The sequence below is a fragment of the Cynara cardunculus genome (assembly GCF_001531365.2).
Source record: "Cynara cardunculus var. scolymus isolate 2C chromosome LG 17, CcrdV1, whole genome shotgun sequence".
Classification (NCBI taxonomy): Eukaryota; Viridiplantae; Streptophyta; class Magnoliopsida; order Asterales; family Asteraceae; genus Cynara; species Cynara cardunculus.
In genome coordinates this window covers 799,492-814,201 of record NC_037544.1, presented here as the reverse complement: position 1 = coordinate 814,201, position 14,710 = coordinate 799,492, and the positions used below count along the sequence as shown (strand labels likewise).

Here is a 14,710-nt window from a genome sequence, read left to right as displayed (position 1 = left end):
GAAATATTAAAATCACGATGTATCTCGCTGCATTGCGCGAGTACGCTTCTAGTATATATATACACACACACACACGTAGGATCAGGTTAAAAAAAAACCCCGTAAAAAAATGAAAAATTGAGAAGTGCTTTGGTAACTGTTCATCTAGTTGGTATCGGGTATCCACATGTGCATACGAGTAATTCATAAGCAACTTGTTCGGTATACACATGTGCATAACATGCACACATGCATAAAAACTTATGTAAATGTGTATACCGTTCAAATGAATGGTTACAAGAGTGTTCCTTGGTTTTTCATGTTTTTTACGAGTTATTCCCCCGAACCTCCATCGATACACATATATTTTAAAGTTCACGATTCGATAAAATTTATATCATAGAGCGTATTTAGGAATTGCATTTTGTTTCTCTCGATTTTATTTTTTATAATTAAGTTGTATGGTTTTAAGAGAGCAGAAAAATCTTTTTTTGGTTATAGTTTATCAATTTTACAGAGTATCTTATTGTATTAGTATAATTCAATGCTAAAGCGTATTAATAAGTTGTAATTCGTAAATATTGTAAAAGAATATTGTATGAATATATATATATATATATATATATTCACATGTAAATATACTTGTGAAATTTTGAAAATCGAATCAAAATTTTGGAATAAGACAGGGCAAATTACATGAAAAAATAACATATTTTAACTTGATTCATACTTTAGGTAACATGTTTTCGAAACTTCTATTTTGGTACCTAAGATTTAAAGTTTTAAACATTTAAGTACTCAGGTAACCGGTTGAAGACTAGTTTTAAATTAAAAAAAAAAAGACTAATTTTAGATTAAAAAAATCTATGTCACTAACCACGTCAGCGAAGTTGGATATCACATCACTCGTCACATCAATATGATAATCAGTTAATACTTCAACCGGATACTTAAATGTTTAAAACTTTACATCTTAAGTACAAAAATAGAAGTTTTGAAAGTACGTTATCTAAAATGGGAATCAACTTAAAATATGTTACTTTTTCATGCAATTTGCCCAATAAAATGCATGTTTTTTATGTGAGTTTGTTTATTTACAAAATTAACTATATTTAAGATAATTAGTTTTCTTAGATATATATTTGTGGGTTTCTAAATATTGATTCGTTCATGTAAAAGAGAAATATGAGTTTTCAAAACCTTTTAAGCTTTCGTTCTTATTATTTACAACGAAGTAGAATATGAATACCACATATATTGAAATACTTTATCTGCGTTATTGATTTACAGATGATGTTTTCACACCTGTATTCTTACAAAATTAAGAGGACGTTTGGTTTGATGAAATGTTTTTTAGGGATTTGCATTTCGTGTAGGGATTTGATATATTTGGTATATCTGATTTGGAATGAAACTGAATTCAATATTTTATAGATAATTTAATTAAATTACCCTTTATTGATTGATCATTACAAAATGAATGTTTTTAACATATTCTAAAATATAATTACGAACAAATCATATGAGATCCTGTATCATTGTGAAATTTTAAATCCAATCACTATTTGAAACATATGAATGAAATGAAATTCCAAATATCTCAAAATCCTATTAAAGAACGCAAACCAAACAAAACCCAATGTTCCGTTTGGTTTGCAGAAATGGAATGGATTTGGGGGGATTTGGATTTCAAATCCATTACAATCCCATGTTTGGTTTGTTGGTTTGTCCAAAATTGAAATCTTAGAATTTAATTAAAATCCTATAAACATGGAATTTTGAAATCCTTAGGAAGTGCTAAGATTTTCAAGATTATTGATCATATTACTAAAAATTTAAGATTACAAGTAATTTTTGCGTAAATACAACTTATTAAAGGTCTATGTTTTAATTCTTATAACTAACTACAGATAAACATAATCAAATACATAATAAATATCTTATTTTAGATATAAAAAGTCCAAAATATAATTAAGATAATCATTGAGTTGTAATATAATACTTTATTATTGTCTTTAAAAAAAATTATATTATTAAACCAAAAATAAATTACTTATTTATAAAACTTATATTGAATTGTAACAAAAAATTGGATTATTGAAATCACAGAAAAAACGAGATTTTTTAAATAGTTAATTTAATAATAATATTGATATATATATATTTTTTTTTACGATATATACAAGTTTCTATTATACTCAAAAATAAAAACATTATCGTTTTTTGAAAACCATATAAAATTGTATTACATGGACAGAAACAAAGAAGAAAATAAAATATTAAAATCAAGATGTATCCCGTTGCATTGCGCGAGTACTATTTTAGTGTTCCAAAATAAAGTACATTCAACTATAACAATTTTTTAAAAGATTTTTATATTAATTATACTATTAAAGATTTAATAAATTCAATACCTCAACATTTTTTTTACTGAATTGCAATTTTTAAAATAAATAATTGTATATTTGTACACATTATTTTTTTTCTTTACTAACATATTAATACATATTCTCTTTCCAAAATAAAAAAATAAAAATTTTGATATATATTATTTCTCTTCCAAAATAAATATTCAATATTTCTCCAAATATAAAAAACATTCCATTGCTTTATTATCTTAGGTAGTTTGTGGTTTACCGAATTGTATTAGATTTGAAGAGATTTAAACTTGAATTTTATTCAAATTCCATGTTTGCTTTAAACGATTTTCTGTATTTTTAAATCCCATAATTTCATTGAAATCATATACAGATTGGATTTTGAAATCCCAAAAGGGTAAGTTGGTATTTCGTGGAATTCATAGGATTTGCTTATGGTAATGTTTTAAAATATGTTAAAAATACCTGTTTTGTAATGATCAATTAATAAAAGGGTAATTTGATTATTTTGTTTCTATAAATTATTCATAAAAAAATCCAAATTATAAAAATTAAACAAATAAAAATTTCAAACGGGTTATTAGGGTCCATTTGGTTTGCAAGATTTAATAGGATTTTGAAATTAAATTTCATTCTAGTTTGGTTTAAAAAAACCCAGTATTGAAATGTCGGATTTTCAATAAGATCCCACAAGGAATTTATAGAAATTCCATCGTGATTGTTGATATTTTACGGGTGTAACATTTGATTGAGAAATTAATTAAAACAATCATTTTTACCCACTTTTTTACAAAGTTTACCAAAATAACCCTAGTATTTTGGCTTTTTTTTACCCCATATTGTAGTCCGTTCCGCCCAAAATGGTAATGGGCTTGGGTTTGCAATTTTCAAAAAAATTTTACCGACTTGGGTGAAAAATGTAAATTTTTTGCGGACCTTGGCAAAAAATATAATTTCTTTTTGTGGATAGGGGTAGAAAACGTAAATTTTTTTGTCTTTCAGCTAGGTCTGCAATTGCAGACATGAGTTTTGCGGACTTATTACTATTTTGGTAAAGTTGAAGAAAAAATGGCTAAAAGATAAAACCAACCCTGAAAAATACCATTTTAATAAATTTCTCTATTTGTTAAAATAAGTTTCTCTATTTGTTTTTAATAATATTGTTGAAAATACGTTAGAAACAACTATTTTTATAATAATCAATTATTAAAAAGGTAATTTAATTAATTTTATAATTTTATTGATGGCTTGGTGGCTTAGCTTAGCCAGCTCAGAACTTGAGAAGCTCGGCTTACGTACGCGAAAATTGACTTTAATTTAATTTAATTAATGTGTTCCTTTTCGCAGGATTTTCTTACAAAATTCAATTCGCGTCTTCTTCTTCATCAATGATCATCGAATCAGTTATCAGTCCTCTATCAATCTCTCTCGATCCTCTCACCATCTGGACGTCGAATCCTACGTTCCCGAAAAATCAGAGTTGATCACCGGATACTGGAGTAGAAATACCGGCAATGTGGAACGTCCGGTGGCTATTCACCCTGTTACTTCTTGTTTGCTTGGTGTCGTCGGTCGCTGCACGGAAAACTAGTAACAGAACTAGTCCATGGCAAACATTAAGCGGTATAGTATTACAGCAATTACTTTTATGTACTTTTTTCATCATCTAATACTGTTAGTATTTTGTCTATTTGATTGCATGTCAAGCTTGATTTTCGGAATTTTATTTCAATTTTTTTGAAGAATTGGATATGAATGGAGATTATGTTATAATTACGAGTTTTAGTTTCGAGATAGAGCTCGAATGCAAGTAGGGGATATAGAAAAGGATAATTTTCTGGAAATCAGCTGTGAACTTGTGTTCGATTAAGATTTATGAATAGAAGATTTGACGGGTTAGGGTTTGTGATTATTGCAGTAATCAACACCTAATGAGTATTGATCAACTAATGTTCTAAGTTAAGGACTAAATGCTGTAGACTGAATTCACTCACACATGTAAAGTCGGAGAACCTATGCATTTTGCACTGTATTAAGATTTTGGAACAAAAGAAGCCGAAAATGAAGTTGATTCATCGCAAAATGACCATATTTTTTCAACTTAGTACTAAATATCCACTTATTTCACGAAATCGCAAGCAAATACTCCTTTTTTTTGCGAGAAGTACATATTCAGTTTTATTCGATTTTGTAGGCCCATTTCTCAGAAAGGTGACAAAACCTATTTTTGCGAATTTTTGGGCAGTAGGAAGGTTTTACTTGCTCTCTTTACGATATGAGACGCACTTGCTACCCAACATTTCGCAAAAATTAGTTTTGCTCACCTTTTTTGTGAAAGCTGGCTCACAAACCGAATAATATATGATAAAAAGTACAACTCACAAAGAAGTGGGTTTTTGCCCAGCGTTTGTTTTTGCAAAATAGATGGTTATTTCATGCTAATTTGAAAAAAAAAATCAAATTTTTGATGGATTAACTCCAATTTTGGCTACTTTTGTGATAATCCTATTGTTGTATGTGTGGTTTTGACTAAATACTTTGCCTATTTCTATACCATGTTCTAAAAACTCTACCTCCCTATCTTTTGCAGAAGATCGCCCTTTAGTCATAGCTCGTGGTGGGTTTTCAGGATTATTTCCCGACTCCAGTGAATATGCATACAGTTTTGCTAAATCTATTAGTGTATCCGATGTGATCATGTGGTGCGATGTACAATTGACCAGTGATGCAATTGGGATCTGCTTTCCAAATCTTAATCTTGAAAATGGTTCTACCATTAGCGAAGTATTTGATAATAGATCCAAGACATATCCTGTAAATGGGGTACTCACCGAAGGATGGTTTTCTGTGGACTTCTCACTCAGTGATCTAAGAAATGTCTTTTGTAAGTTAAATTCATGCTATTAAATCTTTTATTATCTTTCATGGGTCAATATTTAATATTCAATTATTATTGACTGTTAAATGCAATGCTCACTGTTCTTGTGTGCCATGTACCACAAAGTAGACCCTCTTTTATGTTTGTGAAAGAGTGAATGAGAAACAAGCCACAATGTTTTTAACCCAAAGGAGGTCTATAACTCCGTAAGCTATTATTGAGAGACTTCTGTTGAACAACCTAGATGTTATTATTGACTGTTAAATGCAAACCACAAAGTAGACCCTCTTTTATGTTTGTGAAAGAGTGAATGAGAAACAAGCCACAATGGCTTTAACCCAAAGGAGGTCTATAACTCCGTAAGCTATTATTGAGAGACTTCTGTTGAACAACCTACGTGTTAAATTGTGCTTTGATACCATGTGAGGATATGCAGAACCCCATTAGATTACTCTCCAAAGAGCATTTGAGGAGGGGAAGGAACCCAAGTCTAGCCGATGTGGGACTCCAACATGCCGCCTTCAAAAGAGGCTAAATGGGCACATATCCGAGGGGGGCTAGACGAGTACATATTTCCCCAGAGTGCCAGTCCCTAGAGTGGTAGACCTTGGCTCTAATACCGAGTGAGAATATGTGGAACCCCTTTAGATTACTCTCCAAAAGAGCCCTTGAGGGGGAGGGGGGTTCCGATGTATATTGAAGAGGAAGTGTAGCTGATGTGGGACTCCAATAGCAAGTATTCCCATTTTCTACTTGACGATTCTGCTTCCCAACACAGAATAGATCCAGATGTTGAATAACCTTTTGGTGTCGGATTCCCCACCCTCTGTGTCTGTTTTGCTGCTATTTTAAGTTATCATCACGTCTTGCCAAAACTGACGGTTCCTTTTTTGCACTGAACAGTAACACAGAACATCCTTTCACGGATTCCATATTATGATGGTATATATAACATCCTTACTGTTGAAGATGTTGTTAGCATGAACCTTCGACGACGACTGTGGTTGAATATCCAGGTGGTTTTTACTTTGTACATCAGTAGTTACATGATGTTGACAACTATTTTTCATGTAAAGAGATTCCTGAAGTTTATGGAAAGGATAGCTGTTCATTACAACAAATTTGGTTTTATAGAACGCCAAATATGTCTAAATGTCCAGATAAATTGTGGTATAGGACCAAACAATTGCCTGCCCTAACTCCTGTGTAGAACTGTTACAATAAGTTGATAGAATTCTTAATATGTTTTTTGGACATTTTTGAAATAAATTGTTCTATTAGTTTTTTTTATAGGACATTTTTTAGAAGTGCCCTATGAACACATTTTCTTATAGAGTTGTTTATTAAGACACTTTTTCAAATATTATATAAAAAGACTAATAGGATGTTTTATACCAAAAGTGTCGTAGAAAACTTGTTAGAACACCCAAAAGAGTCTTCTCAACTTATTGTAACACTTTTAGATAGGACGCATAATTGGTTGATCCTATAAACTTAAGTCCTATAAAACAGTCTATTAGGACAATTTAACATATTTAGTGAACGATAAAGCCAATTTTGTTGTAGTGGTTGTTATCTATTACTAACCTCCCTTTTCTTTTTGCTTTTGCAGCACGATGCATTTTTCACCCAACACAATTTGAGTATGACAAAATTTGTAATTTCTGCTTCTAGAAGTGGTGTGGTCAAATATATATCATCACCAGAGGTGGGTTTCCTAAAAAGTATTCTGAAAAGCTTCAGATCAAGCACCACAAAGCTAATTTTCCGATTTCTGGAGGTGGATGAGACTGAACCCTTAACCAAGGAAAAATATGGTTCTCTTCTGAAAAATTTGACATTTATCAAGACATTTGCTTCTGGGATTCTAGTTCCTAAATCATATATTTGGCCTGTGGGTAGTGACTTGTATTTACAACCATCTACCTCCTTGGTCTTGGACGCTCACAGGGAAGGGCTAGAAGTTTTTGCTTCGGATTTTATGAACGATGTGCCACTTCCATATAACTACAGCTATGATCCTGTAACAGAGTATCTGAATTTCGTTAACAATGGCAGATTCTCTGTGGATGGTGTGATTTCTGACAATCCAATAACTCCATCACTAGCTTTTGGTAAGCTTGGAACCCTTTAACTCCCGTGACACTACTCTTTTATTGTAACCGTGTGTGTTCGGACCCGCTTGCACGCACCACGACTAATCCCATGGGTCCCAAAGATAACAGCCAGAAAAATCCTAAGTGACTCTGACACGAATTGGCGACCTATGGGGAGGAGCCTCAAGGCCTAGACTTTATTTGCCAGTTTAGCACTGAAGGTTCCCATGACACTACTATGCATATATTGGAAATCGGTTTGGGTCCTTTGGATAAATTTACAATTAGGAGCATAACATTCTAAAAATATTTTAGCTCATGACCGGCATCTGACCTGCCTCTGATTCAAAACAGCATGATCCTAGTTAAAAACCCATCAAACTTAAAAAAATATATTAGAGGGTCATTTTGCAAAACCAGCTTCTTGGGAAGGTCATTAAGCTAAATTCTCGAATTGCTTTTAACTTTGGCTACTCACTTTATAAAAATAAATTACTTCTGACTACATGTTAAATCTCTTCTCATTAGACAAGAAGTTGTACATCTAACCTTATCTGGTGGAACAACAGTCTATAATTTTGAAATAGTTGAACTTTAGGTGCATTAATGGCTTATAACCTAATTCATCTTTCCCTGCAATATAACATGTGTTTTTTCTCTATTTTCATTCCCTTCTAGAAGCTAATATTTCTCCATCCTGCAGCTTGCTATTCTCACCTGGGGACAAATCAATCGCAGCAAGGTCTGTCATCTTGGATATTATACATTCTAATACAATCGATTGATGTTTATATTTCTGCCTTTGATGTTCTTGGATGGCTATTAGTGTTAGGATACGCAGAACTCCTTCAAATCTCTCTCTAAAAGAGCCCTTGTTGAGAAAGGAGATGTTCTTACATATATACAGGTTTGATGGTCCGTGTCTAGCCGATGTGGGGCTCCAACACACTCTATCCCAAGAAATGAAGAATTGAAGTGAAAAAGTGTGTCGAGTCCCTAGATGTGGTAGACATCGGCTCTGATACCATGTTAGGATATGTGGAACTCTTTCAAATTTCTCTCTAAAAGAGCGCTTACAGAGAGGGGATGTTTCTACATATATATATATATATATAGAGAGAGAGAGAGAGATATATATATATATATATAGAGAGAGAGATATATATATATATATATAGAGAGAGAGAGATATATATATATATATATATATAGAGAGAGAGAGAGAAGGGGGGGGGAAGGTTCAGTGGAAAATCCCCCAGGAAATGAAAAACTGAGAAACACCGTGGTAACTATTCATCTGGATAGAATGCACATGTGCATACAAGTAATTGAAATTGTTTCTTGGTTTTTATGTGTGCGTCCATATGATGCACGTGTGCATACCGGAGAAATTGCTTACAAATTACTTGTATGCACATGTGCATGCCGTCTAGAGGAACGATTACTAGAGTGTTCCTCAGTTTTTTCATTTTTTCCAGTTTTCCGCAGAACCTGACTCTATATATATATAGGTCTGATGGTCCGTATCTAGTCGATGTGGGACTCCAACACGCCCTCTCAAAAACCCCAAAAACAAAAGGGAAAGAGTGTGCTGAGTCCCTAAATGTGGTAGACGTCTGCTCTGATACCATGCTAGGATATGTGGAACCTTTTTGAATCTCTCTCTAAAAGAGCCCTTACAGAGAGAGGGGATGTTCCTACATACATAAAAGTTTGATGGTCCTTATCCAGCCAATGTGAAACTAATCAGTATCTCCTTTGTTATTGCTTCAGAAAAGCCTTTAATTATTTCATTTGAAGGAGCAAGTGGGGACTTCCCTGGCTGTAGCGATTCAGCATATCGGAAAGCTGTTTCTGATGGTGCAGATATCATCGACTGTCCCCTTCAGATGACAAGCGATGGAGTCCCTATTTGCTTGGGTTCCATAAACCTCCTTGATAGGACAACAGTTGCTGGGTCAGATTTTAGCAACTTTACATCAAGCATTCCAGAACTTCAGTCTGATGCTGGAATATATACCTTCAGCCTCACATGGAGCCAGATTAAGAGCTTGAGACGTAAGTAATCTATTTACCGCTTTTCTACTCAAATCTTGATTAAATATACCTTTCTTCAACCGTGAGGATATGTGGAACCCCTTTGAATCTTTCTCTAACATTGTGTTCTCGAATTTGAGAAGAAAAAAAGAAAGGAAAGGAAAATAGTTCTTTATTTGTGTTATTGAAAGAGGAGATAGAAGGGTGAGAATGGGAAGGAAACAATTTTTCATGTTCTTGAACGGGATAGAAAAGAAGGAAAGGAACAATTATACCCTTTATGTTAATTTTCATGATGTTAAATTGATGGGTAGTTTTGTAATTTTACTAAATTGTGCAAGGATTATCATTTCTTTCATTTCCATTTCTCCCATATCTGGGAAGGAACATATCATTTATTTTTCCCGCATATTCCTTTTTTCCTCGTAAAAAGTTTTGTGAACACATGCTTTTTCCCCTACATTTCCTTCCCTTTCTTTTCCGTTGTAAGAACGGTTTCTAGAACACAAAGTAAAAGGGCCCTTGAGGTGAGAAGGGAGGTTCCAACATATATGGAGGAGAAATGGTCTAAGTCTAGCCAATGCGAGACTCCAACATCAGCCTCACATGGAACCAGATTATTGTAGTGCATACCCTAGTCAGAAGTCCTAGATACGCCACTTACATTAATATGCAAATAAATAAAAACGTTACTGGACCTTCACATTTTCCTTGATTATATGTTAGAACTAAAAGATTTATAAATCACATACCTATGCTGAGATTCGTTTGTCAAGCAAATATCTGTATTCTCGTAGTCATATCAATTACATCACTTTCGTCCAATGGAATCAAACCGACTAAGATATTGAGCGAATATGGGACAATATGACATAATTTTTTTGGAAGAAGAATGTTTGTCATTTTAACTATATTAGATGATTTACGTTTGATAATCTGATCCGAGTTGGATGAAATTGATGTGATTGATAATTTGATATGATTATAAGAGTATAAGGCCCTGTTTGTTAGCAGCTTATGAGCTTAATAAGACTCACAACTTATAGGTCAACTATACATGATTGTTTGGTAGTGGCTTGATGCTATAGAAAGTGGCTTATTCAGTAAGCTTCTAGAGACGAGCATTATGCAGAAAGCCAGCCCCTCTCAATTAAAAAACACGCTCCTTCCCTCTATGAAAAAAACTCTTCCAAATAAAAACCTTCCCAATCTATACAGACAAATTAATCCACACATATAGCTTTATCCATACATGACTTGATGGAAAACCAACCAAACAGCCCTATGTGTTTGATAATTTGGATATAGTCTGCTTGTTAATTGTTAGTTTGCTACTCCTTTCATGGCATTGGTTGAGCCTTTCAACAATGCATGTTACTGATATGCTATTTCGTTGTTATGCTTTATGTTATTGTTAGCTGCAATTTACAACCCATATAAAAATAACACCTTGTTCCGCAATCCGAAATTCAAAAACGATGGAAATCTTATGACGTTATCCGACTTTTTGGAATTTGCAAGTAATGCTACTTCTGTTTCTGGTGTCCTGCTCAACATCAAGGTGAGTTTGTGTTCTTCAAGATCTCTTCAGAGCCAACTTGGCTTTATAGGACGCTAAATATGTCTAAATGTTTTAATAGACTGTTTTCTAGGACTAAACAATTGGGAGTCCTAGGTAAAGGTATTACAATAAGTTGATAGGATGTTTTTGGCCGTCCTAACAAGTTATTAAGGACAATTTAGGAATAAAACGCCCTATTAGTCTTTTTATATGACACTATTTGGAAAAATGTCTTGTAAAAACAACTGTCCTGTAAAAAGATAGTGTTCATAAGACACTTCTCAAAAGTGTACTATAAAAAAGCTAATAGGACACTTTATTTCCTATAAAAAACTTATTATGATGCCCAAATACGTTCTAACACCTTTGTATAGGACGCATAATTGTTTGATCCTATAAACTTTAGTCCTATAAAGTAGTCTATTAGGACATTTAGAAAAATTTGGCGTGTTATAATTTTATTGTAGCGGTGGTTGCATGTTTCGTTTTGTTGCTAGCACCAAAAATAAAACTGAAATTATTATTTTTACTTAAACTTCAGAATGCAGCCTACCTAGCAAAACATCAAGGATTAAGCGTAACAGATGCCGTGATGGACGTCTTGAATAAATCTAGTTATTACAACGAAACAACCAAAAGGATATTGATCGAATCTTCTGAGATATCGGTTCTGAGATTATTTAAGGCAAGAAGCAATAGGCATGAGCTTGTTTATGAGCTCGATGAAAATATCCGTGATGCCAATAACTCAACCATCTCAGAGATCAGCGATATTGCTAAATCAGTGATCATTGGCAAGGAATCTGTGTATCCTCGTCATGACGGATTTCTTTTTGGTCAAACTGATGTTGTGGAGAAACTTCAGGCGTTTAAGCTCCCGGTATACGTGCAGATAATGAGCAATGAGTTTGTGTCGCAGCCGTGGGACTTTTTTTCAGACCCGTATTGCGAAATGGTCACGTACGTCATGGGAGCTGGCGTTGATGGTGTTGTTACCAATTACCCGGCCACTGCCGCCAGATACAGAAGTAAGTTTGCTATATTTGAGATTACTCTTAACGTTGTTATTGGTCTCGATCTACATTACATTATCCAATGTGTTAATGGTGAGTGGACGAAGGATCATGTGTGAATATGAGTTAAGGTGAGAAGCGTAAGAAGGGATTTGGACTCTTGATCACTTTTAATCTCACCCCCATTCCATTAATTTCGCTTCTCATGGAAATTGATCAGATGCATTTTTGTGCATCTCATTAGTGTTGATCTTCAATTAGGATTGATCCAAGATGGAGATCCGTTCTTACCCTTCTCACTGGAACCTAACCCATGGTGAGTGTACACACTTGTCAGCATCACTGAATGAACACTCACTGATCAATATTCCACTGAAACCATCAGACACTGAACGCATCAGCTTCAGTGTCAGCTAGTTATGCATATAGTTTAGGTTTCGTGGTGCTGCCTCGAGTCTGCAAGGGCGCTGCCCCTTTCACCACCATCGGGGATCCTGGGTTCAAGTTAGTTTAGACAAGTGTGCATTCTGCTAGTGGCGGAACCAAGATTTTTACCGAGTGGGTTCACCTTTAAGGTGGATCAAAGGCCCCCAAAGTCATTTGTTGTGTTTTTAGCCAAATTCCACTGTTTCAAAGAATTTTTAAGTTTTTTGGTTGATTTCGAGTGAGTTTTTCCGTTTTTTGGCTGATTTTGAGACTCTTTTTCAGTTGTTTGGTTTATTTCGAGGGACTCTTTTGGTTTTTTGGTTGATGTTCCTTGTATTTTTTAATATCCCGGAACAACCCCTCAAAGTTTAGCAGGTGCACCTTTCATACCCAAAAAATCTACTTGAGAAAATCGGTTGAGCAGGTTCACGGGACCTTGCTGGTGCCTTCATAGATGCCACTGCACTCCGCATCTCCTAAATCGTATTATAGCTTTACCAGTCTCTTATAAATCTCAACTATACCAAATGGCCGATTTTTTCGGTTGATTTCGAGGAACTTTTTCCCTTTTTTTTGGTTGATTTCGAGTGAGTTTTTCCGTTTTATTTTGATACTCTGTTTCAGTTGTTTGGTTTATTTCGAGGGACTTTTTTGGTTTTTTGGTTGATGTTTATTGTATTTTCTAATATCTCGGAACAACCCCTCAAAGTTTAACAAGTGCACCTTTCATACCCGAAAAATCTACTTGAGAAAATCGGTTGAGTGGGTTCATGGGATCCCGCTGGTGCCTTCATAGATCTGCCCCTGCACTCCTCATCACCTAAATCCTATTATAGCTTTACCAGTCTCTTATAACTCTCACTTATACCAAATGGCCGATGACACCAAAATCACCAACACCGAGTAGATCCCACTCAAAAGTAGGGTCTGGTCGTCTGGATGTATACAGACATGTCTTCTATCTCAAAAGGTAAAACATCTGATTCTATAAAGACCTTTGGCTTGTGAAACTGTACGACGAAAAGATTTCGGGGCCGTTTGCTCAAATGCTTATGTAGTAAGCACTTACCGGTAAAAATCAACACTCTAACTTACTTTATCATGTAAGATAACGATATTGTATGCAACAATTTACCCGATAATATGCGCTAACTGGGCAAGAGTCGTCGCCCTCACTTAGAGTCTGTTTGTTAGCTGCTTAATGAGCTTAATGGGACTAGCAACTTATTCGGTCAGTTATACTTGACTGTTTGGTAGTGGCTTAATTATATAGGAAGTGGCTTATCAAGTAAGCTTTTAAGGGGAGCTTTAAACATGAAGCCAAGTTTTTCCCAAACTTGTCCCTCCCAGTTACAAAACACGCTTCTTCCATCTTTGAAAAAACTCTCTCAAACAAAAGCCTTTCCAACCTATACAGACAGATTATTTAAGCAGACAATCTTATCCATATATGACTTATAAAAAACCAACCCAACAGCCTTTTATTGACTCTTCCATCCTTATCATCGCTCTTGCCGTTTAAGATTCTTGGTCTTTGCCGTGTTTATTTGGTAACGCCAATGACCCAGTAAACACTTATCGAGTAAGCATTTAGTAAACGACTCATTCGACAATGTAAAACATATAAAAAAAAGGTAAGAAATCTAATTATCTAGAATCTATTTTCATTTGTTTTCTTGGGGAAACTACAGGGAACAAGTGTTTACAGCTTCCAGATGATCAGATCCCCGATTTCGCTCTTGCTGCAAGGCCTGGCGAATTGGTCCGAGAAATGTTACCCGGGTCAAAACCACCAGCTGGAGCTCCCAATCCGGTCCTGACCGATGCTGACCTGGCTGATGCACCAATCCCTCCGGTTACAACGACACCACCTCCACAATCTTCTGGTAACGGGTCGACAACACCGTCTCCAACGACAACGAGTTCTCCATCATCAAAACCGATTGCAAGCATTTTGCTTTCTTCTTTGGCTATTCTTGTTGGATCTTTATTCATGTACTGATGAACAAATCAATGTAACAGAATTTAAGAGATCTCTTATTTGTTTATAGGGTGTTTATTTGTTTGGTTTAAATCGGTTTTCGGGTTATTCAGTTCGTGATAATTGGTTTTTCGTTGGATACTTGCCTTCAACAATTTTTCTGAAGGTGAGACTCGTTGCTTCCAATATACTATGATTTGGGATCACGTGAGGCCAACCTGTTTTCGTGAGACCATTTTTTTACACTTAAAACTTCACAACGTTTAACCTTCACAGTGTTTATGTTGTGAAGGTAAAATAATGTTGTAAAGGTTCGGATTTTTTTACCTTCACAACGTTTTGTTGTTAAGTTTCAAGTGTA

At 34.6% G+C, this 14,710-nt stretch overlaps 1 protein-coding gene across 1 annotated transcript; it reads left to right on the top strand.

The window, feature by feature from the left end:
* Positions 1-3,862: 3,862 nt before the first annotated feature.
* On the top strand, positions 3,863-14,370 carry LOC112500400 (glycerophosphodiester phosphodiesterase GDPDL3-like). Its single transcript, XM_025103895.1, has 9 exons — positions 3,863-3,980; positions 4,948-5,241; positions 6,139-6,251; positions 6,848-7,349; positions 8,035-8,073; positions 9,105-9,389; positions 10,787-10,929; positions 11,471-11,957; positions 14,060-14,370. Exons 1-9 carry the CDS (start codon positions 3,872-3,874, stop codon positions 14,368-14,370), a joined length of 2,283 nt encoding a protein of 760 aa, XP_024959663.1. The 5' UTR covers positions 3,863-3,871.
* Positions 14,371-14,710: the final 340 nt, after the last annotated feature.